The sequence below is a fragment of the Hippoglossus stenolepis genome, chromosome 23, assembly GCF_022539355.2.
Source record: "Hippoglossus stenolepis isolate QCI-W04-F060 chromosome 23, HSTE1.2, whole genome shotgun sequence".
NCBI classification, from domain to species: domain Eukaryota; kingdom Metazoa; phylum Chordata; class Actinopteri; order Pleuronectiformes; family Pleuronectidae; genus Hippoglossus; species Hippoglossus stenolepis.
Genome location: NC_061505.1, coordinates 6,245,849 through 6,268,933, shown reverse-complemented (window position 1 = coordinate 6,268,933; position 23,085 = coordinate 6,245,849). Strand labels below are relative to the sequence as shown.

At 43.1% G+C, this 23,085-nt stretch overlaps 4 protein-coding genes across 5 annotated transcripts; 2 read left to right on the top strand and 2 right to left on the bottom strand.

The window, feature by feature from the left end:
- The first annotated feature begins 150 nt into the window (after window positions 1–150).
- LOC118102303 (receptor-type tyrosine-protein phosphatase H) lies at window positions 151–5,858 on the top strand. Its single transcript, XM_035148405.2, has 11 exons — window positions 151–363; window positions 1,078–1,184; window positions 1,575–1,887; window positions 2,034–2,282; window positions 2,751–2,999; window positions 3,291–3,414; window positions 4,112–4,269; window positions 4,368–4,625; window positions 5,005–5,271; window positions 5,445–5,542; window positions 5,639–5,858. Exons 1-11 carry the CDS (start codon window positions 315–317, stop codon window positions 5,720–5,722), a joined length of 1,956 nt encoding a protein of 651 aa, XP_035004296.2. The 5' UTR covers window positions 151–314; the 3' UTR covers window positions 5,723–5,858.
- Window positions 5,859–6,255: 397 nt separating this feature from the next.
- Window positions 6,256–9,623, top strand: LOC118102338 (CD209 antigen-like protein E). The gene is made up of 6 exons (XM_035148451.2): window positions 6,256–6,863; window positions 7,407–7,511; window positions 7,746–7,874; window positions 8,060–8,220; window positions 8,319–8,443; window positions 8,820–9,623. The coding sequence occupies exons 1-6, from the start codon at window positions 6,716–6,718 to the stop codon at window positions 8,935–8,937; spliced, it is 786 nt and encodes a 261-aa protein (XP_035004342.2). The 5' UTR covers window positions 6,256–6,715; the 3' UTR covers window positions 8,938–9,623.
- Window positions 9,621–14,002, bottom strand: si:dkey-219e21.2 (zinc-binding protein A33). Its single transcript, XM_047338989.1, has 9 exons — window positions 13,819–14,002; window positions 12,602–12,738; window positions 12,393–12,491; window positions 11,569–11,700; window positions 11,368–11,487; window positions 11,061–11,189; window positions 10,461–10,539; window positions 10,261–10,287; window positions 9,621–10,163 (listed from the first exon to the last, which is right to left on the bottom strand). Exons 1-9 carry the CDS (start codon window positions 14,000–14,002, stop codon window positions 9,634–9,636), a joined length of 1,437 nt encoding a protein of 478 aa, XP_047194945.1. The 3' UTR covers window positions 9,621–9,633.
- A 966-nt stretch (window positions 14,003–14,968) lies between these two features.
- capgb (capping protein (actin filament), gelsolin-like b) lies at window positions 14,969–23,064 on the bottom strand. Of its 2 annotated transcripts, none has more exons than XM_035148426.2 (9): window positions 22,908–23,064; window positions 18,845–19,038; window positions 17,815–17,969; window positions 17,014–17,172; window positions 16,770–16,919; window positions 16,513–16,599; window positions 15,905–16,037; window positions 15,555–15,646; window positions 14,969–15,327 (listed from the first exon to the last, which is right to left on the bottom strand). In XM_035148426.2, exons 2-9 carry the CDS (start codon window positions 19,035–19,037, stop codon window positions 15,262–15,264), a joined length of 1,035 nt encoding a protein of 344 aa, XP_035004317.1. In that variant the 5' UTR covers window position 19,038; window positions 22,908–23,064; the 3' UTR covers window positions 14,969–15,261. The 2 variants fall into 2 exon arrangements, with proteins under 2 accessions (XP_035004317.1, XP_035004316.1); XM_035148425.2 differs by lacking the exon at window positions 22,908–23,064 and adding an exon at window positions 21,514–21,673.
- Between the last annotated feature and the right edge of the window lie 21 nt (window positions 23,065–23,085).

Genomic DNA, 23,085 nt, shown 5'->3' with positions numbered 1-23,085 from the left:
CGTTATCTGACCCGAGTGGAACAGAGCTGTGTGTTTTTTATTCAAATGTCTTATTGATGACCCGTGGATCAGATGTGTGTTTGTGTTCATATGACAACCCCCCTTCTCATATTGAGCGATTATTTCCTTCCCTGTTCAGAGAGGCAGAGGATTCATCCATAGCTTAGGGGAGTGGTGAATTCAAGTCAAATGAATTCCAAAGGTTTTTGAATAGCTTCAAACCCGGTTTGGTGGAATACTGTGTGTGTCCGACTGTTTTTATTTTACAGTAGCTGTTCTCTGGGGAAGTTATCAGGAATCCACTGGAAGACAACATGACAAAGTTTTCTCTTCAGGCAAAAATCTGTATTTTAGTACCTTGGGGTGAGTTATATTAATATCTATGCACAGCACAATCCTTAGGCTCAGTGTTAAGTGCTGCAAATAATGATTTACTCTGTCTTTTAATATGCTTTTTTATTTATTTATTTGATATTTTGTTACGTCAGTGGAAAATAATGAAAAATTCACATTGTAATTGTCTGGATGCCAAGGTGATGTCTCCAAATGGGATTTTGTCCGTCAGTGTAAATGTTAGATTTTATATTTTTTACAGACAATCCTTGGTTTTTTGCGAAGCCGGTGGTAAATGTAATTATTTTAGTTTGCTTGTTAAAGGCCTATAAATCAATTTATATTAATTATCTGTCCTATTTGCTACAGCACCAGAAACAACTATTTATTTAATGAAACTTAACTTCACACAGTGAGTTCAACCTGAAGGCTTCAAAGTTCGAGACCAAATATTGTTCATAACGATCTTGGAAGTGTGGTTTTGTGTTGTGATTTTATCCATTTAAACTTACAATTTGAATTAATAGAGAATATTTTGACCTGTTTTATTATTTTATGCTGCAGCTATAGATACTAACTAGCTGTAGTTCAGTCAAGTTGGTGTGATTGTAGAAACGGTTCAGATTTTAATGGATTATAGAAAATAACATGATTGCTGGAACCCGAGAACGTGCACAGATTAAACTTTGTCGTGCATGTTGGGAGTCTTGACCTCATCTCCACTGTTTGTACGCCTCTGTGCAGCACTGATGATGATGATGATGATGATGCACGGCGAGGCCGAGCCCGAGTTCGAGTTCTTCCTCCAGCCCAGACATCTGACCTGGAACGGGGCCAGGAACCACTGCCAGGTACAGAATTAACCTCAGCTTCATGTAGACGAGGCTGAAACGTGAGGTGTGTGAAAACACTGGAAACGTTGCGACTTAAATTACTGAGGCTCCCTCAGTGGATATGATTTACAATAAGGAACTGGTGAATTTCTGGAGCAGTGGTGGAAAATTGATCCAAAGCAGGAAGCTGTAAAGTCTTATCAGTCAGGAAGTCATTTCCTAAACACAGGAAATGACCAGAAGTAGATTGACAGAAGCACTTCCTGGTACCAGTCTCAGGTTCGTATGCTGAATTTAAGACCACAACCTCACGGAGTTCTGAGAACCTTCAAACGTCCAAGGGATGTTCAATGAAATAAGCTCAGTTCTGTTGTAAAAGAGTAACTGAATATTTCCATCTGTCATCAGGTCTGTTTCAAGGAGCTGGTGACTGTGACCGACAAAAACACCCAGGTCATTGCCCAGACACTAACCTCTGATTCCTGGATCGGCCTCCGGAAACATCTCCACCCCACCAGTAACTCCAGTCCCTCCAGTATGCCGTGGAGCCACTGGGCAAACGGGGACCTCCTCACCTACCAGAACTGGTACCCTGGTTGGCCTGTGTTGAATTCCCCCGGGGGCGTCCCAGGGACTGAAGACTTGTGTGTGGCCACGCTCAGTTTTGGGGCTTGGGTTGAAAAGAACTGCTCCGAGCTTCTGCCTTATGTTTGTTATGATGGTAAGACTCATTTTAATTTATTATATTATTATCCATTACTTACTTAATATTTACTCCAGTGTTATATGCCATACTAAGATCTTGTTTACTGCATAAGTACATATTGATTTTTGTTTTTATTAATGTCTCCCTCCATGACGTTCTAGAGCGTTCCTCTGGCCAAGTCAGCGTGACTGCCGTGACAACCAGTGGCGCCACTTTCACTTGGCAGCCCGTGGCTGGTGGCATCAGCCATTACCGCGTCGAGGTCGGAGGTGGCATCCACCTGACGGCAAACAGCACCGATCTGACCTATGACCTTTCCAACCTGACAGCGGGCACCCGCTACTCCATTCAGGTGTTCCCTGTTAAATGTGAGCGGACCCTGAACCCACAGGTCGTCACCTTCTACACCAGTGAGTCACATTCAACCGCGTCATTTAGATTTGTTTACGCCAAACGCACAGATCTGCTGTGTCACAGAGAACGAGGAAAGAGAAGAGATGTAACGTGTTCTGTCTCGTGCAGAAATGAGATTGTCGATTGTGATCTGCAAGATGAGTCAAAAGGGGATTTGTAGTTTTTCAAGAAACTCCGGTTCTTCTTGCTACTTACTTCCTTTATTTTTCTTTGTCCTTGCAATATAGATTTTGTTTCATAAAATATGACTTTACTCTCATAATATTACGACATTATTTTCTTCATATGACCCAAATACTCCATCATAGCATCTCATCTACCAAAGGAACTTTCTTTCCAGCTCTAGTTGTTTTCATTTTGATTTCAGCCGGTTTTCTTTTTAACTGTATGTTTGGAGTTTTTGTTCATTTCAAATATTATTTTACAATGTGAACGATTTCACAAATCACAAATCTCTTTCGCAGAACCTAACAAAGTCCCAAACCTCAATGTGACCAAGGTGACGGAAACGTCAGTGTCTCTGAGCTGGAACAAACCATCTGGACACGTGGATTTCTACCAAGTTGAGGTCCACGGTGTTAAGCGTTCCGAAACCACAGAGGGGTCAGAGGTCGACGGTTTGACGCCTGGAATCAGTCACACGTTCACCGTCCTCTCAGGACTCTTGAACGACCCCGCTTGGAGCGAAGCATCGCACATCACGACAGCTACAAGTGGGTTTATATCACAGAACTAAACACAGTTAAATGGTTATAATAGTATTAAACCTGCATGTAACACATAATGTACCGTTTTTAACTTTTCTATATTTGATCCGGTACAGAACATAAACAGGAAATGCAGTGCATGTCCGAGACCAGTGAAAATTCCTTAAATGAGGAAGACTTTTATATTCGGTTGTTTCTTCCTCGTACAATGTGAAATTCAAACCAGTGAAGCCACGTCTGACCTGAACAGTTAAACCTGTGACGTTGTTGTTGTAATGTTTTTTTTTCCTCTGTCAGAGCCTTCAAAAGTGTCCAACCTGAGTGTGTCTGAAAATACCCCAAACTCTCTGCTGCTCAGCTGGACGCCGCCTGAGGGGAACACCACACATTTCCGGGTGCAGGCCATGAATGACAGTAATGAGTAGGTGTTTGGAGACACACACAGTTTGAGTTCTTTCGGGACCAATGTCTCATCCTTCCACCAAGTTTTCGTAACAATCTGTTGTGTAGCTTTTGTGTAATCCTGCTGACAAACAAACAAAACGGGGGTGAAAAGAAAATCTCCTTAGCAGAGGTAACAAAGACGACGACTATAAGAGGAAAAGAAAATCAGCAAAGAAGATGCAAACTATGATGGATAATTTGACCTTTTTTCTTTTATTTTCCTGAAATATCTCAAAGTCTTGTCTCTAATTTGCTTTTTGTCTGTAAGCAGCCAAATAAATTGAACATGTGAAAAAAAAGAAGAGAGAAACCCAATGACCAGAAGTCATAATACAAAAATATATAAAATATGCAACCTAAATATAGAACTACAAATACAGGCTTAATACTAACTGTGGCTCCTACTATAGAGATGGATGGATGGATGGATGGATGGATGGAAGGATTGATTGATTGATTGATGGATGGATTTATTTTCTGTTAAATAAGTAAGTGCATGTCCCCTCTTTGTTTATCCGATCATGTGACTGCTCCAAACTCTTAAAGCATCAGAATGAACAATAACAATGTTTCTGGATTCACTAGACATCTTTGATTTGAACTCACTGAGCACAGGTTTATTATTACTGACCGGAACCCTGAACCTAAGTTGTAACTGTGTCTCCTCCGAACAGCAAACTGTTTGAGAGTGTGGTGGGACGCGAGTGGACTCATACTCGGCAGGAGGTGAGAGTGACGGGGCTGCCGGTCGGCACCAAGATAACCCTGAGTGTGGTAGCCATCGCCTCTGGCACCGTGGAGGCAGACAAAGTGACCATCGTCGACTACACCGGTAACTCTCTGCTGTACGGCGTCACTGCTTACGAGCACAAACTCCGTCCTGCTGTCCTGAAATGTCTCCTAATCTGTCCTCTGTGACTCCTGCTTTAGCCCCTGAGCCGATTTCAAACCTGATCTTGAAGTCGACTGTAGACTCCCTCAAGGCCACCTGGAGCCGGCCTGCTGGCAGCTACTCGTCTTTTAACGTCACGCTGCGGCTGGACGGTCGGGATGTGGATACGACAGCAGACGGGACCAAGCCTGTGAAGAACTTTCACTGGCTGAAGGCTGGAGCCAAGTACACAGTGATCGTCCGCAGTGTGAGTGGACATCTCCAAAGTCAGCCGCTGGAAAAATCCAAATTCACCCGTGAGTGAACATTTTCCTGTGTTTCTACGCTGTTAAAGGTTCTGATCATCGATGACTTTAGCCCTGGTTGATTCAACAACACCTGTAGATGGAATACTGCAGTAAAGCTGGTGTATCTCTTCACAATACACGCGAACAAACACATTGTTCTACTCAAGAAATCAGGAGTTAATGGGACTTTTGACGCCACGATTGCACGTGGTGTGAGTAGTTTCCAACACAACAGCAGAACACCGAGTTGTGCAGCCTCTCACTTAACTTAACGAATATCTCCACCAATCAATCAATGAGTCGATCAAACTTGACCAATAAAGGAGAGTTGAGATGATAAAATAATAATAATACATTTTCATTTCTTTCCCTTTCCCCATTGGTTCAGTGCCGCGCCCGTCCACTGGTGCCACTGTCATTTCCACCGGCAGGGACCGACTCACCTTCCAGTGGACGGCCCCTGACAACATAGGGACACCCACGTACCTGGTGACCCTCAACTCCAGCTTCTGGGGCCAACACTGGTCGTTCAATCTGGTCAACATAAGCACACACACGTTTCAGAACCTGACCTCAGGGACCAGGTACACGTTTCAGGTGCGAACCGTGACAGATGAAGCGCAAAGTTCCCCAGTGACCATTTCCCACCTCACAGGTGAGGATCTCAGTGATGAAGCTTTAGTCTTTACTTTACTTGACCAATCCATTTTCCTTCTTTTTTTGTTTGTTTTAACTTTGCATTTTTCGCTGGAATCAGCTGACCATGCAAATTCCACAGCAGGAATGAGCGAGTGACTTCCTCTTTACTCGTCTCTGTTTGTTCCCCAGACGTCGACAAAAGAGAAGTCAGTCTGTCCATGTTGTGCTCCTCCTCAGAGCCTCTCCTCTGTGCTAACGACGCCACAGAGGAAAGTGTGTTCCGTCAGGTACGTCGTTCACCACCATTTTTATTTGAAAAAAATGGTTGGAAATCTTTTATGTCCATCAACAACCTTTCAAAATCAATGTGTTGTCCATTGCAGCTGAAGGCACATTTTAATCATCTACTGGGGGACCATGTTTTCTGGAAACTCGAGAAGCAAGAAAGTGAAAACACAATTTCTTAATTTTCAGTGATATTGATGAAGGTAATTTGATTGTGTTTTCTGGTTTGGATTTTTCATCAATGAGTTATTTATGCTTTCACTGCAGTTTCCGAAATTAGAATATTAAGCTTGTGTGTGTGTGTGTGTGACTTTTATCCCCCCAAAAATTTAAGAATTATATATATTATATATATATATATATATATATATATTATATATATATCAACTGTATATATATACAGTTTATATAATGTGCACTGATTACACTCAGAATTTCAAGAATCAACAAATGTAAAACATTAATAAACTTAATACCTTTAATGTTGTTCTGCGTGTATTGAAAACATTTGGAATACATGAAAAGATACTTTAAGACAAAATGTAAATACTAAGTCAAATTCTTTTTTACCTTATGCATTTTTATTTTTAGCATATTTAACCCTGACAGAAATGGATTATTTTTTCATTTTCAAACAGATAATAAATATCTGTTTCTTCAATTTGCTTTCATTAACATTTTAAATGCGTAAATAATACCCATAAAATATATATTATCAGATTATTTCAAGGCAAAATGAAAGAATCAAAAGCCGGACAAAGGCGGGAAATTCTGTTTTTCTGTAATAACAGCTCTACCAGATTTAAAGAGCAGCAAATAAACTAGATGATGTTTTATTACGGGAAGAGAATGAATCGATCAGATCAGCAGATAAACATACAAACATGTAGAGGAGCGTCGGATATTCACAGGAAATCAAAAACAGTGAATAAACGCACATATAACAACCCATACAACACCTCCAGCCTCTGAGATGCTGCTGGTATAAATACTTCGTGCAGATGTCGGCTGCTGGTTCTCTACACGCCCTGCCAGCTTCCTCTGCTCGGGTTTTTTTTAGAACACTTTCAGAACAATTTCTTGAGCTCTTATGTTGAAGTGAGCTGTTGTAATATGAGGAAGGGGCGGGAGTGGTCACATTCACTTCAGCTGCGAGGGTGAAGGTGTCATCATTGATGAGAGGACGAGCGAGTGAAAGAGACAGAAGAGGGTCAAGTACCAGCATGGAGCTGAGCGCGAGACACAGTGGCCATGAGGAGGAGGAGGAGGAGGAGGAGGAGGAGGAAGAAGAAGAAGAAGAAGAAGAAGAAGAAACACCTGCAGGCGAGTTAAAGAGCATCTCACACACCAAAAAAAACACTTTAATTTCGCAATAAGGAAAGATTGTGACTGTATATGTGCCTCACAGTGTAACGCTCTTGCACTCTTGTACTTTTTAGTACTTTGTGTATTTATACTGAAGTATTCTGAACAGTAACAGGCAAAAAGCCACAGTTTTCCTGCTTTCACACCCGGAAGATATCTCAGTTTTACCTTAATGGGCGTCAGAGGTCAAAAGGTGAAAGTCTTTGGTTTTTACTTTATCATTACAAATCTACAATTCCAGCAATTAAATAGTCAAATTTTGATGATTAAGCTTTTGAAAATTGGAAACTAACATTCAAAGTTTCAACATGATAAAGAAATTAGATTACCTGTCTTTAAAAGAAAACTACTAGAAGAGAGTTACAACGGATAACGTTTCTCTATCCTCAGTTCAAACAGGTATTGATTATTCTGTATTTTATTATTTCTAATCCACACTTTGCTAATTGAAATCTGTGCTTTTCAAAAGCCAGAAAATGACTTATTTTTATTTTTTTACAGATGCAGGATCCTGTCGAATCTGTCATCCGACAACTGGAGTGATTGTTGCCATGGTAACACTTACCATCGTCACGACTGGACTCCTTTTGTCCCTGGTGTTATTTGGTGAGTATCAGTTTTCAGTTCATTTCGAGGCTGGTGAGTGACTCCTGAAATTTAAACGTTCCGAAAAGGGTGACGATTTGATCAAATATAGATTTGAGACTTGTTAGCAACAATTCCCATCTTTCAAATCTGGAAGGAGTTCTGTGCCTTTGTCTGTGAGCAACTCAAACTCAAACTCACGTTTTTCCGATCATCGGGTCGACTTGTGTTCATATGTTGAAATGAATCCGTCAGCCACGTTGGGAGCAGCACCGGAGGGCCCTCGGACCCCCAGCACCTCAGGAGGGGAGCTGGTGGAGCGACTGCAGCAGTGTCGGACGGAGCGCCATGATCTGGGCCTGATGCTCCAGACTGTCACTCAAGGTCATTCACGCTTTTCCTCTCTGGCCTCCTGCAGTTTACTAGATTCAAGGATTGTGCAGTCACCATTTTCTGATTGTATATCTGAGATTTTTAAAGACAAAGTGAAATTTAGCCTCACGAAATCACGGCTGAATCTTGCAGTGTTGCGTCACATCGACCAGGATTCTCCTTCCTGTTTCACATAGACTCCAGATGCAGGGTGTGTCCCGGCGGTTGGCTTTGGTGGAGGCGTCACTGCTACTTCTTCTCTGTGGGACTCGAGGAAAATCGTCAGTGGAGTGGGAGCGCCGAGTTTTGTCGGGGACACAACGGCAGCCTGGCTGTGATTAAGGACTCTGCAGAAATGGTAAACGGCAAATAGCTCAAGGAGAAAGTTACAAAAAGAGTGAGTTTTCAGGTTACATTTTGGAAATAGAATTCCCTAAACATCGCTTTCATTCTCAGGCGTTTATCCAAGGTGTGATGAGCAGGTTCCCTCACCTCCCCTTCCTGTGGGTGGGACTGACGGACGCCCAGCAGGAGGGTCTCTGGCTGTGGGGAGACGGGACGGACGTCCAGCACTACATGCCGTGAGTCCAGGTCCACTGGTGCACGGGTCACGTGCGGGACAAATCAGTAATGTTGCAAAAGACATTATTGATCTTTATTCATATTTTATTGTATAGTAACACACAAGCGTCATAATATTTGAGTTTACAATTTTTATTTTTACAATGATATAATACATTTATACTGTACATCCATATACATATATACATTATATATTGACATGCTCACACATACATTTAATCTAAAACTATATAAACTTTTATACGTAGTACATATTATATATATTTTATTTGGATCTGTGCAGGTCAGGTGGACTTTACTCTTATTCTGTGTGTGTGTGTGTGTGTGTGTGTGTGTGTGTGTGTGTGTGTGTGTGTGTGTGTGTGTGTGTTGAAGGTTGGCGGTGGATTGGGACGCTGATCACAGGGACTGTGCCGACCTGAGGGGGGGTGGGAGTCTCTTCGCCGCAGACTGTGATGCGTACGGGCCGTGGGTTTGTAAGAGAGAGTCCTGACCGGCTGCACACACAACCAACACACAACTTTATATTTATTTACTCACAACGTGCTGATAGAAAAATCTAATTCCTCTCCAGTCACACGTACAAAGTTACTAATTTCTTTGAATGAAAAGTGAAGGAAATGTGTCCAAGGACTTTTTTTTTAACAGAGCTTTATATTCTAATAAATATGATTTACACATTTAATTATAACTTTCCTCTGTGAAATGTATATACATGAAGTGTTTGCTGTGTATATGTGGAAGTGCATGTGTGTATGTCTGCATGTTCATGTAACTGTTAGAGAAAAGACTTTATAAATACTTTTTCTTATAAAATTGATTGTTTTAGATAATTCTTTTAATATATGCTCTTTTTTAGCTTTTACAGTTTTTGTCAGTTTGTTATAAAAAAGATCATCATTTCTAACATGTATGTATTTTTTATTGTGCTATGATCAGTAAACTTTTTCTTTTGTTGTATCGTTAGCACTTAGATGTAGCTCAGTCCTTATCCTTTATCTTTATTTAACTCCGGTTTCATTCAGTTCTAAGGGACAAATTTAAAGTTTAAATTCTAAATATTTTCTTTTGAAAGTCTCATGTGAATTTTAAATGTAACTGGTGACTCTGCTTTTCAACATCACTGCTTTAAAGACGAATTAGATTCTTTCATGTGTCCAATAAAACTCATTGAGGTTCCATCTCTCTGTCAGTTTGAGATCTTGTGTGGGGGCATGATTCTCATGAGCGTGCGACCATCCAGCGGAGCAAACAGAGGGTACAGCTTCTCTCTGAAGGTCCCAGTGAAGGTGTAGATGTGGGTCTTTGTTTCTGCGTTGTAGAACGAGATCTGTCCTTCTTCGTAGTCTAGGTAGATCCCCATACGTTTAGGCACGAGGCCGACCGGCAGCGGCGTGTCCGGCTTAGTGCAGGCGAAGAAGTCGTGAGTGCTGCGCCACAGGGCCCAGAAGCCCTGCTTGGGGTTCATCGGGAAGCGCCCCTTCCGCTTGGAGACGGCGGTGGTCAGTCCAACGCGCCAGTAGCCATGGTTGGCTATGTCCACCTCCCAGTAGTGGCGGCCGCTGCTGTAGCCCTCCCAAGCCAGCGCGCACGGCCAGCTGTCGAAGCGCTGGGGGTTGTCAGGGAGCTCAGATGGTTTGATGCCCTCCTGCACCATGCGCTGGTCGTCTGACACCTGCAGCCACGGGTGGTTGGTCATGGGGTCGACAAGCACATCGGCTGTAGGGAACAAGCGATAATTCAGGTTATCTGATGTTTGCTGTTTGCCCAGTTGTCATGTGAGGGGAAGCAAGGGGAAGGTCCAGGCTGATCTTACCTGAGGCACTGCAGATCCAACTCCAAACTGAAAAGAGAGAAACAGACGTTATAGTTTTTTAATTAGAAATGCTCTTCAGGCTTTTCGAAATGAGTCAAACTCAAAGATCTGCACCAGGCGATGAAGGGTGAACATCCATCAGTCGCCCTGTGGAAGATTCCTAGGTCAACACAATCTGGAGGGATTTAAAAAATACACACCTGAGTTGGGGATGTATCTTGGAATTCCTGCTATCCAGGTCTTTTGCTTTGCCAGTAACCAAACTTGTGGAATCATCCTCTAGAAAAAAAAAGATAAAAAATAAAGCATGTTTGACGAGAGCACGATTCCTTTATTTTTCTTTATATGTGAACCTTCAAGAAGACACCTCCCTCCCTCACAGCCGGCTATCCTTGGTTTTATATCACCATCAGTGCCAGAGACTTTAACATTAAATTAAAGTCCAAAAGGACGTAAACATGTAAAAAAAGCCACAATATCACATCAAGTATTCAAGCCAAACTCTCGTGGAATGAGAAACGACACCATCGTCTGCAAATGTGATGATATTTTATCTGCAAAGTCACTATCAGTTCTCAAAGTCCATTGATATCAGGGCAGCAGTCGATCAGAGTCATATAAGCTGAATCACCTGGTTCATTTATTGAGCTCCAGCACGTATTCCAGGAGCAGGGTTCACTCAAATCACACGTTGCATAATTTCATAACCTGGTCACATTGCCATTGAATGCAGCTTTAAGAATTTGCGCGCTATGACCACCAATATGATTATGGTGGTGTCTGTGGTCCTGGCGGCTCACCGTGCTGTCTTCCTTGAGCAGAGACCAGGTGATGAACTCCAGCAGAGGCATCAGCTTGACCAGCCGCTTCTTCTTCAGGCCCAACAGACGCAGCACTTTGCCCAGATCCTCGCTCTGAACGCCGCAACTCTGCAGCAAACACAGACAGTTCCTTTTAGACGCTAGATTTGACACAGTGCACACAGATAACGTTTTGTTTTGCAGGCATTAGAGCGAAAGACATTGTTTCACGCTTCTTAAACGAGCTGAACCTGGTACGTTTTATTTACCGAAACCTTCGCTCAAGTATTTTGGACTTTGCTGTCACCTCAGTTGCTTTCTGCAGCTCCTTGGCCCACTCCGTGATCCTCACATGTGCTTCCTCATTTGCGTCCTTGTCTTCCTTATTTTCCTGACACTCAGACGCCCAGGGGCTTTCCGTCAGGAGCTGAGGACACAAAGTGGGTAAGTGGATATTGCTGCTACTTGACCACACTCGGCACATCCACCCACTGGTCTTTGTACCGACCTTGTCGACATGACTGAGTTCGTCGGCCCACTCCAGGATCAGTTTCCTGCTCTCCTCGAGACTCTGCTCGGTACGCGGGTCTGAACTTTTTGCCTCCTTCTTACTGGGGCCTTCCTCTGCGTCCCATCCGCCCTGTTGAAACACAAGACAACAAACTGTCAGACAACATCAGACGCACTTCAAAACTTAGTGGTGTGTTGCTATGAGAATTAGACGACTTCAGGCACAGACATTTCTGGAATCCTTCTGGTAAAAAACAATCCACTGCAGCCGATTTGCAGCTTAAATCTGTTTTAAATGTGACTCATGTGGGAATTTGTGCATTTACAGATTTCAAAAGGGCCGTTGTTAAAGTCAAATGGGTTCATATGTACAGTAGAGCTCATTGTCCCAGTCCTGGGTTACTGTGCAGCAAGGCAGAGGGTCGTGCAGCCTGGTTGTAAAAGAGTAAAAATCCTATCCTATCAGCATCCAGCTGCATGAACAGAAAGTAATCACTAATCCGGTTTATGTGATCATAAATCCTGGTTCACGTAAACTCCTTCTCCTCTCAATAGGGGGAAAAACTGTCAGCGTGAGTCCTTACGGAAAACTTGCAAACCTTATCTCCAGCTATGAACTTTAAACAGGGAGGAATAATCAGCTAAATAAGCCTGTGACTTCCTGTCTGAAACAAAAGCCTCTTGTCTGGTTTGTTGGTTGACTCATCTGCTGAGCTCGCTCTCTCTCTCTCTCTCTCTCTCCTCTCTCTCTCTCTCTCCTCTCTCCTCTCTCCTCCTCTCTCTCTCTCTCTCTCTCTCTCCCTTCCTTCCCTCAGCTCCTACCTTGCACACTTGGTCCACTTGCTCTTTCCAGTGTTGGATGAACAACACACACTCCTGCAGGCTGCGCAGATCCTTCAGGCTGTTCTGACGAGGATGCTGCTGCTTGAAACGCAAAACGGGCGAAATTTTAACATTTGTTCAGGCTCAGATGGGAAGTTCAACAATGTCATGCATGCGTTTTTATACTAAATCCAGAGTCTGTGGTGCACCTGTGAGTGTTTGGTGAGGTTGTTGGGGTGGGCGGCTCTGCTGGGGGCCGAGCTGTGGGCCTGGAGGTTCTCCTCTGGCAGGGTCCAGCGCAGGGCCCCGATGGAGCTGCTCTGGGTGGTGCTGCCGTCCTCCAACTCTGCAGAGGGACAAAACAGTTTGAGTGACGGACACGTTTGATCCGCACAACTGAGTCCCTGGAGAAAATGAAAGGACTTTTAAGTTCACATTTTTCTAGAAGAAATAAATCAGTGTGATTCCCAAATAGAAATCAAATCTGATTGTTGGCCTTGAAGGATGTCCAACATTTTACAGCCCCAATTAAAGCCGATATTAAAGTTAGCTATCAGGGTTGGATTAAATTTGCACTCTGTGACATTGCATTATCACCACAGGCTGATCAAAGGTTATAAGTTGCAGAAGGAGCATATTACATTTTTCAAAATACCCACTTTTGGAAGTTTTCAGGATGCTCTTCATCTTGATGGTGGCGTCCTCACTCCTGTGAAGAAGAGATCTCATGAAAAAACTCAATAGAATTTGGAAGAAGTATGAAAGAAATCACCCAAAAACTAAAACGTTTTCTTTTTTCTTTTAGATGATGATTCCATAAGCAAAGGACAAGAAAATGAAAAAACTCCATCTCAAGTAAAAGTGCAAGTAACATTAACTTAATGTACTTTAAATATCAAAGTAAAATTATAGTACAGGAATTTAATTGTCTTTAAGAAAATAGAAATGAATGTGAAAAATATTCAAGTGTAAACACAAAACACAATATTGAGAAGCACACGATATCTCTGGTAATTCATCTAATTATATAATTCATATTATAAAGATGCTATATATTTGCTCTATTACTAATTTACTTTGACTTTAAATCTTGTTGTTTTCAACTTAACTTACTTATCAAACAAACAAATAATTTATATGTTAATGTGGCATTTGACCACAACTAAGTCAATAACAAAGAGGTGTATATCAATGTTCCTTAATAATATATTTTTTGTCAAGTTTAGAAAACCTGTATTTTCTTAAGGTTGGTGATTACATGCAAAAAAATAAACTTAAATAGAAAGAAAATACAGTGCTGAATAGAAATATACCTACAATGCAATATAATTATATTAAAACTGTACAAAACATCATAAATTCAAATGAAAACATGTTACGGATTCAGTCATATCACAGTTCCCAGAGTGCATGAAGTTCATCCTACCTGTGGTCTGGGGGAGCGGTGGTGCAGCTCTGCAGGTGGAGAAGACTGGACAGCCACTGCTGCTGCTCCAGTCTATTTGTCCCTGCCTGCGTCTCCCTGGTCTTTGGACTCCTTTATGGCCTCGGAGGAGCGAGCTGACACGAAACCCTCGCCGCTGCCCGGCAGCTGCTGGCACGTCAGCCATGAGGGCAGAGAGTCTTTATAACTGTGATAAGTGAGTGGATATCACTGAGTGTGACGCACATGCTCGGGTTCTTCAGCATGTGTAACTGAAACTATAACCAGGCTTATATTAATTAATAAAAGTGTAACGGGTGCAGCTCAAATTGCACTTGTGAATTTTAACCCTAACCCCCGCACATGATTTGAGATATTGATATTTATTATTATTTATGGTCATAGCTTCTCTCTAACATAAACTACTGTAGAAGATGTGCATTGTCGACCTTGTGGGGAGGAACTACTGCAGATAAAAGGACACAACCATCATAAAACCATAGTAACGCTTTCATCGAAATCCTTTGTGTAAATGTTTTAGTGTCTTGTCTTTTCTTCCTTTACCTATTTCCCCCCCTTTGTTGTTCTGGGACTTATTTGCTGTTTACACTGATGTTTTGGTCAGAGAGTTTTTCTTTTGCCACATTCTTGCATAAAAGTCAAGACGAAGGCATTCAAATCAAAAAGACTTTTGGTATTTGACATATGATATTTATATGTTTGCATGCCTGCTGTTACCCAATATGGTTATCAACGGGGAGGAAACGTCTCCGTCCCTCCCCACATGCATCATCACTGTCATCATCACTCTGACGTTTCAACTTGAGGTCATCAGCCTAATTAGTCATTCATCTGACGGGACCTGGCAGTAATAATTACCTCTATGGGTCATTTAATCAAGTTATTAAGTACAACCAGTGGAGAAAATGATGTAAAACTACATGATGGTACTCGAGTAAAGTACCTGGTTAGATTCCTTTATAGTTTACATTAACCATGACTGTGACATTATCATACTGGGCTGTTGTGTTCATATAATATTCACGAACACAGTCATATAAAGACCACTGTCGAAGTGAACCTGAAACCTGAAACCCCCCCCCCCACCACCACCACCTTGGTGTGTTGACAGGAAAACTCAAACCACTTCCTCAACAAGTAACAAGCAGTTTCGGATTTATTTTTCAAAAGGCAGGCAAAACTGTGACACTAGAACAAATGTAAAAAAAAAAATTCAAACTCTTTTACTTTTTTTTTTATATCTCTTCATATCTGTGTTGTTTGCTGAAGAAGCTGGTTTGCTTTTACAAAAGTGGCTACGGCAAATTACAAATATATACATACAAGTATTTGCATTTAAAAAGAAATATGTTCCGTGTGAGATGCGGTCTGTTTTCAGATCTTCCTCTCGAGTGCAGGGTTTTGTCCAACGCTCCCGTGAAATGTTTAGTTCCAGCTCTTGAAGAACTGCTTGAAGATGATGGTCTCGTGCCCCTGTGGCAGAATCTCCACCTGCAGCACAAAGCACATCAAGGGTTTTAGGAGAGTGACGTGTTTTCTGAACCTTTTCAAGTAATAACACAAATTAAAATGATGAACCTGAACATGAGCAGAATGTCTCCTTTAAAATCATGGCTGCAGGAGCAAGTGTAATGATGTTCACAGAAAGTCAGAGGTTGTAATGCTTTCTTAACCTCCTACGGGCTTTATGTGTCTTGTTAAAGAGCGATGAGCAGTACCTGTGTTTTCATCCTGGGGTACTTCATTTGCTCGATGAAGTTATCTGCCATCTGCAGGGCCTCCCTCTTCTCCTCGGCGTTCGCTCCCTTACCTGACACCAAAAGAAAAAGCGGCCTTTAAAATGTTCCACCTTCCAACAAACCGTTATGTCACATTCAGGTGTTCTTCAGGTCTGTTCAGGTGCATCTGCCGGCCTCGCTGCTTAAGCATCAATCATTTTTCAAGACGCTCATTAAATTTTCATCCGACTGGACACCGAATATCATGAGCATCCAACCACTATCACTTTCCCTTGGTTTGCATTTCAGGCAGCAGATGTTCCTCTGGGGGTCAAGCAGCGTTTCCTCACCTTTCCACACGAAGACCTTTCCGTTGGCGCCGTTGTCCAGGATGAAGCAGTCGTCACGAACCAGCAGCTCCTTGGCAAACGGGCACTTCTCCGAAACTTTGGTCACCGCCAGGGAACCTGTGGCGTCTGACACCTGTGGAGAAAACGTACGCGGGTTTATGTTTCTGCTTAATGGAAAATGTATGGGGGCCCCTTCATGGAGCCAGACCTGGGTGGGGATAGCGTCCTTTGGATGGCAGGACTCAAACAACATGGAGCAGGCAAAGGGCAGGAACCTGGACTAACTGACCCCCAGCTGCGCAGTATAGCTCTTGGGACGTGGAAAATCACCTCTTTGGCACAAAGGGGCCCAGTTTAGGTGGTTTGGACATCTTATCAAGAGGCCTCCTGGGTTTACCGGGCACGGAGGCCTGCAGGGGTAGAACCTGAACTCTCTAGAGAGCCTAAAAATCCCATTTGGCCCTGGGAACGCTTTAGGATCCCCCAGGAGGACGTGGAAAACGTGGAGAGCTTCCTCCCCGACCCGATTTCAGATAAGTGGAAGTGGATGGACGGATGGAGAACAGATGTAAATGGTAGTTTTGAGATATCAGTGCAGATGAGGTTACCTTGTAGAGCGAGGCAGAGTTAGAAGCGTCTGCTTTGCTGTCCTCTTCTGAAGTACTCTCTGCCAGAGCTGGCATCTGTCCCAGGACCTGCTCATCAACACAGGAAAACCTTAAAAATCAGTTTTCTGGATTCATGTAACTTTCTTTCAAGTATTTCTTGGTTGCAACTGTTGACGTGGAAAGCATAGAAATCGTAAGAATTGAGTTGTCTAAGTAATACGTGACAAAATTCAAATTCTTCACAATTCTGTATTTACCTTGAGCATCTCCTCAGGCTCCTCCCCTTCGTTGGAATCCATGATTTTTGCTTTACCGTGTCTGTCCGTGTCACGAATCAAGGAGGCGATCTCGCGCACTTTCTGCTTCTCGAACATGTTGGCCTGCGATCCGATCCACGACACAATCGTCTGGAAAGCAGTGAGGCCGCATCAGATAAACGAGGGGGGGGACATTTGAATGTTATTATATTCTGCATGTCCATCTCTATCTGAGTGTCCTCACCTCTCCCAGGTCCAGGATGAAGCAGTCTCCCTTGTTGAAGCTGCTCCAGGACATCTCCACCTCCTTGGCACGGATGTTGCGTTTCCCCTTGATTTGGTACAACCTGTGCACCGTCCCCGAGCCCTGAGGCCTCCTGAAGCCCGACTCCACACCACCCTCCTGACAAAGAAGAGATTTTAAGTAAAGAAACGCCTGGTGGCTCTTAATCTTTTTTCTTTTTTAATATTTGATGTTATTTCACCTGCTGGGAAATGTCACAGAGATTTCAGGTTTAATATCACTGTTTGTTTTAACAAGATACACTTGGCATCTGTCATAAATGCACTTTGGCACAGAGGCTATAACACTATGTAGGGCGCAGTGAAATTATAAAAGACCTTATCTAACAATAACAGAGGCCAGATAATATAAAAATGATATGAGACACAACACTGACCCACGGTCAATATAATAAATTGCGTTTGATCGAAGACATTACGTAAAAAAGTTTCTTTCTTCAGTTTCTCCGTAGGTGAATTTGCAAGATTATCTTGCAACAATTACAAGATAATCAATATGCAAACATGAAATATACCTATATAAATATCGATGAAGATTTAAAAACATACATTTTTAGTCTGTTGTTATATTTTATTTTAAATTCTGCATATGTGTCTTTAAGTGTTAGCCCTATATTGGCTTGAATGCATTTTAATTGCATTAGTAAAATGTAATTTTACCTAGAGTTAAAAACTTTTTTGCCTGATGATATTTCACTTTTTCTAACGTGTCAACATCCAGAGTCAGATCCCTGGTGCTCACCTTGTAGCTGACTCCTCTGGGGAACAGCGTCATGAACTCCGGGGTCTCGAAGCCCTGGATGTGCCGGTGCTGGACGGGGTCGCCGCCCAGGAAGTTGTCCAGCTGGGTGGCCAGCATGGCACCCGCCACCTGCTCGTCCCGAGACGACTTCTCACCTGCAGCCAAACAACAGAAGAACAAAAATATGAAGTACAAAAATGCTTGGACACAGAAAAACGTGTCAGAATGATGAAAACCTTTTTGTGAAAAGTTTGTATCAATCTTTTCTGTGAGATTGAGGGAGGCAAATGGGGAAACAGAGTGAGTGACAGAGGTGATGGGTCATAAAGAGACAGAGACAACACAGAGGCCGTTAACTGTGAACGAGTGGAGGAGGGTTCAGAGCGTGAAGGGCCCTCAACCAGCTTTGTGTTTCCGAAGCACCACATACATGCTGGAAACAACAGCCACATTTGAGCACTGTCCCTGTCCTCCTGCAGTTTTAATGAGCCCCGCTCTCTTGTCATCCGTCCATCCCCGTCCTCACACAATGAAGCCGCGGGTCAGTGTTGTGTCTCGTGTGTCATCGCTTTCATTAGCGGGGTGGGGGAGTTATTAGCTTCTCGAGCGCAGCACTGGGCCAGGGTTGGATGTGTAGTAAACACTGGACGGTGGTTAAAGAGTAAAACAAGACACACAAGAGGCCATTTATTCTCCTTCCCTGTCAAAAATCCTGGTAACTACATTACCCACAATGCAAACCGGCTGCTGACAGATTCAGGTGTAACTCCACACCCTCATTTCTTTTCACATTTTCCAACTTGAGGTGGTTTATCAGATCCATAGACTGTATATGAAGATTGACGGCATGACTGCGCCCCCAAAAAGTGAATCCAAGGTGTCTTCGTCGCCTCCTGGTGGCTGGCTGCAGTATAGGTCATAAATCCCACCTCTGCACAAAATGGCAGCGTTCATATCTGCAATGTTTTAGCTTTAGCTGCATTGTCCCTTGTTAAAGTGGAAACTCCAGATGTGTCTCCGCCTCGCTCACCTATCCACATGTGCAGGTCGGCCCCCAGCTCGCCGCGGTTCTCCAGCACCAGATAGGAGTCCCCGTTGTAGAAGGCCCCCACCTCGGAGGGATCCAGCAGCACGGCCTTCATCTTCTCCACCCTCCACACCCGCAGGCCCGGCTGCCGGACCTCGGGGCCGAACTGACCCGGTGCTGCCTGGAACGGGAGCATTCTGCAAGAGGAGAAGAAGAAGAAGAAGACGAGTAGTAAGACAAGAGGAAAGAAGAAGTTGGCCAAAACAGGAAGTAGATAGGCTGCGTCATTGTCACCATTTGGGAAGTCATGCCTGGTTTTTGGTTGGTTTGAGGAGAAGTAGAAGCAGAAGTCAAATCCACAAGGGTTTGATACATGAGGGAAGTGACTGACATGTCACGATCAGATGATGAGGGAGTATTTTTCTTGCTTCTGACTTCAATCTAGAAATATGAAACTCCTTGAACTCCTCTGAGTGACTGAAGAGGTGGATTTTGAGATGCGGGTGGAACAAAACATGTTGTGGAGGATGTGGTTGGAGTGATGAGCGCTTTAACACCAAATGAGGGGTTGTGTTGCTGCCTAAAGACCACGGGCTACGTTACATCACTTTTTATGCAACACAACACCAAGCGAACTGCACACCAACACAACACTATAGTGTCATTGCACACAAAAAGCCCAGGTGTGGCTGTATACATGCTGGATCATGTCGCAGGGAGGGACTAACCATTGTAATTTACTTTTCTCTCACTGTGTCACATATTTTCGCATCGTTACACACAGCAAAAAAAAAACCCTGCAGTGTGGACGTTAACAGACTAAATGTGTGAGGCGACCACAACACCGTCTCCTCCTGTGTGCTAGTGGCTTACTATGCTGCTTTACCAAACTGAAACCCAACAAGGTTTGTAGACAGATGAGTAGAGTTACTGCTGCTTTTCTCCTTATTGTCTCATTCTGTCCCCCTTGTTGTGGCGTATAAAATCACACGTGTTGTCAGTATTGTGATTTTCAGGTATAAAAAGCAAATGATTGCTTCATAAATAGAAGCTGAAACAAAAGAATATGCTTAGATGTATATCTAAGAGAAAAGAGTAAAGGTTAATATCGACACCTCCCACTAAAACCCTACACAAAAGGAATTACTACAGCCAGTGAATTACCAAACAGTTGAGGCAACAGCTTTTTAGCAGGTTGGACTTTGTATACTGGTCTGCATTTAAAAATGTATTTCATTATCATATTGTTTAATGTATTAATTTGTATGAATGACTTTTAGGATGAGTGAATAATCAAATAATTAAAAAACGTTATTCTAGTCAATTGACCGAAAATAACTTCAGGTCCTCTTACTAACTTTTCCCAGGGCTTTCAACCACATCTAATGATCTTGGTTATAAAATGGAGATAAAATCCCACCTAACCTCAGTTACAGCATGAACTACAGTATCCACGGCCAAGAATTAACTTTCACACTTCAAATTATTGTTGCTTGACCCCAGGACGGGAACAAATTCTAACTCAAGGTCCACTTGGCATCAGATCACATGGCCTTCCTCAGCAGATCGTGATAACCCAGCTCATCTGGAGGTTATGAACTCTTATGTTGCTACGGTAACGGTAGGTCATGTGATTGATTGCACCATCTCAATCTCCAGAGGAAAACCATGGAAAGCAGTTAAAAGCCCCCAAAATAATCTGAGTAAGGGGCGCTTGAGTTAATAAATTGTTTTGCTTCCTTTCTTTCGAGGTTTTCAGGTTTATGACATTATTAAATAAACTCAGATATTATAGTGTTCAAATAAACATTAACACAAAACTCATTTAACTATATAACCTTTATATAAGCAGTTTGCGTTTGAATGCCACTGGCACCAAACCATGATGATAACGCAGGATCAGTGGTGATATCTCTCTTACACAACGCGCTGCTGCCAACAGTGTTAAACGTTAGTCATGATGTCGCCGTGTGGTCAATCACACAGGATGCTAACATGCTCGCAGTCAACATGTTGGGGATCTTCACCCTTTTGGTTCAGTGTGTTAGCATGTTTACCTTGGCGCTGAAATATGCTGGCATTAGCTTCTTTGGGCTAAAGGCTAACCTCAGCATGCTAAATGCTACTGCAGGAATGCTAGATGCTACTGTCAGCATCTTGGCTGATATTAGCATTTAGCCTTCGGAGGCTCTGTACCTGAAAGCTAATTTAGCATTTTAAATAATTTTTCTAAATCAAATTAGATGAGATCAGATCCGATGCAGACAACTGTTCATTTTGACAAACATTTTTTTACGTGGTGCTAATTCACACGTGACTGTGTCAGACCACCATCTGCACAAACATGAATGAAACATACTCTCAGGCATCGTCTGACTGAAATAACCATTGAACACAACAGAGACAGCTTCCCTCTGTCAAACTGAATGATTCACTCTCCTCTCCACACATGCTGGATATCAATTATCAGTTTTACCCCCGAGCACGTGATCAATCAATTGATGCTGAACCCTGCAGAGATAGAGACAGCGGAGTGGAGGAGGAGGATCTGACGGAGCGAGCAGACAGGAGAAGGCCCCGGGGCGGCGCACCACATGCAGGGGCCCTCGGGTTAAGGTCACAATGCCTGCACAGCCGCTCCAAGAGTAAGTAAAGACCCCGGTCCACTTAACTGTAAGATCTGCTCTGGTACCTGCGGCATGCTGTCTGACTCCAGCTCCATCCTGAGGGTCCACTGGCCTGTGAGTGTCTGGGGACGCGAGGGGTTCGTCTGTTTGCTCTCACCTGGCCCGGTTAGCTTATATGCTGGAGGTAACTGGAGCCGGCGTGTTGTAAGCCTACCTGCAGGGCGTGTGCATGTGAGTGTGTGTTGGGGGATGCGAGGGTCAGGTTCCTGCTTCCTGGCTAAGGCTAAACACCAAGTGGATAATTACTGGAGAGCGGGCCGCTGGCTCCTCCATCTTTCCACTCTCCCCTTCTCCTCTGGCTCCAGTCCTCCTCCTCCTCCTCCTCCTTTATCCCCGTATGACTTCTCACTAACCACGACTCTTTATAACCATAGAGTATGTTTCATTGTTTATATTCTGGCATAGACAACAGACTTTAAATTGACTGAAACAGAACTGAAACAAAGAGGTTTCCAAGAATAAAGGAAGTCTTTCAAATGTCAAGAGAAAACAAAGTACCATGAGAAAAGAGATACTTGTCCTGTCGGTGTCGGACATTAGAGCAGTTTCATTTGTAGCCTCTGGTTGTGTGGAGGAGACAGAGAGACAGAGAGACAGAGAGACAGATTGGACAGAACAGGTTAGATGGAGACAGGAGGTCACAGATCTACAGCTGCAGGGTCACTCAGTCATTCATGTGTTAATAAGCAGACAGAAATGTGAGAGCTGACAATGCAACAGAGGAAGGTGTGTGTGTGTGTGTGTGTGTGTGTGTGTGTGTGTGGTTATGAGATTAGAGGATTTGAAACGAGACAGACTGACGCAGGAAGCGGATGAGAAAACAGAGAGATGAAAAAAAAAAAGAACTATATGATCATATGTAAGATAAATTACACTTTTACAGTTGTCGTGAACTTTTGTTTTTAATTTACAATCAACCAAACTTCTACATCTCCTCCTCTGACATAAAGAACAAGACCTCAGAGGCTGTTACCTCCTCAACACCCCACCCTTACCTTATATCAAGGAAGTTGTGAAACAGCTGCAAGTGAGACCTGGATTATAGGAAGTGAGACAGAGAGGGAGGAGGAGGAGGAAAAGAGACTAAAGGAAAAGAGACCAAAGGTTAGGGATTTCCCCGACTGATAAAATGAGAGCGTAGCAGAGAGTTAGTTTGAATGAACAGATGCATGTGAGACAAAGTGGAGGAACTAAAGAGTCGTCGTCCCGCTGTGAGACTCCTCAGCTGAAATTCAGGAATGTGAGGAGCAAACAGAGACAGAAACAGGAAAACACCAGGAACATACTGTACACTAAGAAAAAAAGGAAGAAGAACAAACAGGACTGACTTAAAGATCTTACAGAAGAAAAGAATAAAAACAACTTTACTTTAACCTTACCTTAGAGAGTGAGTGAGCAGTGGGACACAAACACGTCTGAGCAGAGAAGAGAGAGAAATCCAGTCATGCAAAGAGAAACACGTCCCTAAACACACAAATTCTTTCACACACACACACACACACACAAGATATGTCCTGCCTCTGTCTGCGGCGGCCTTAGCCCAGCCCCCAACAACAG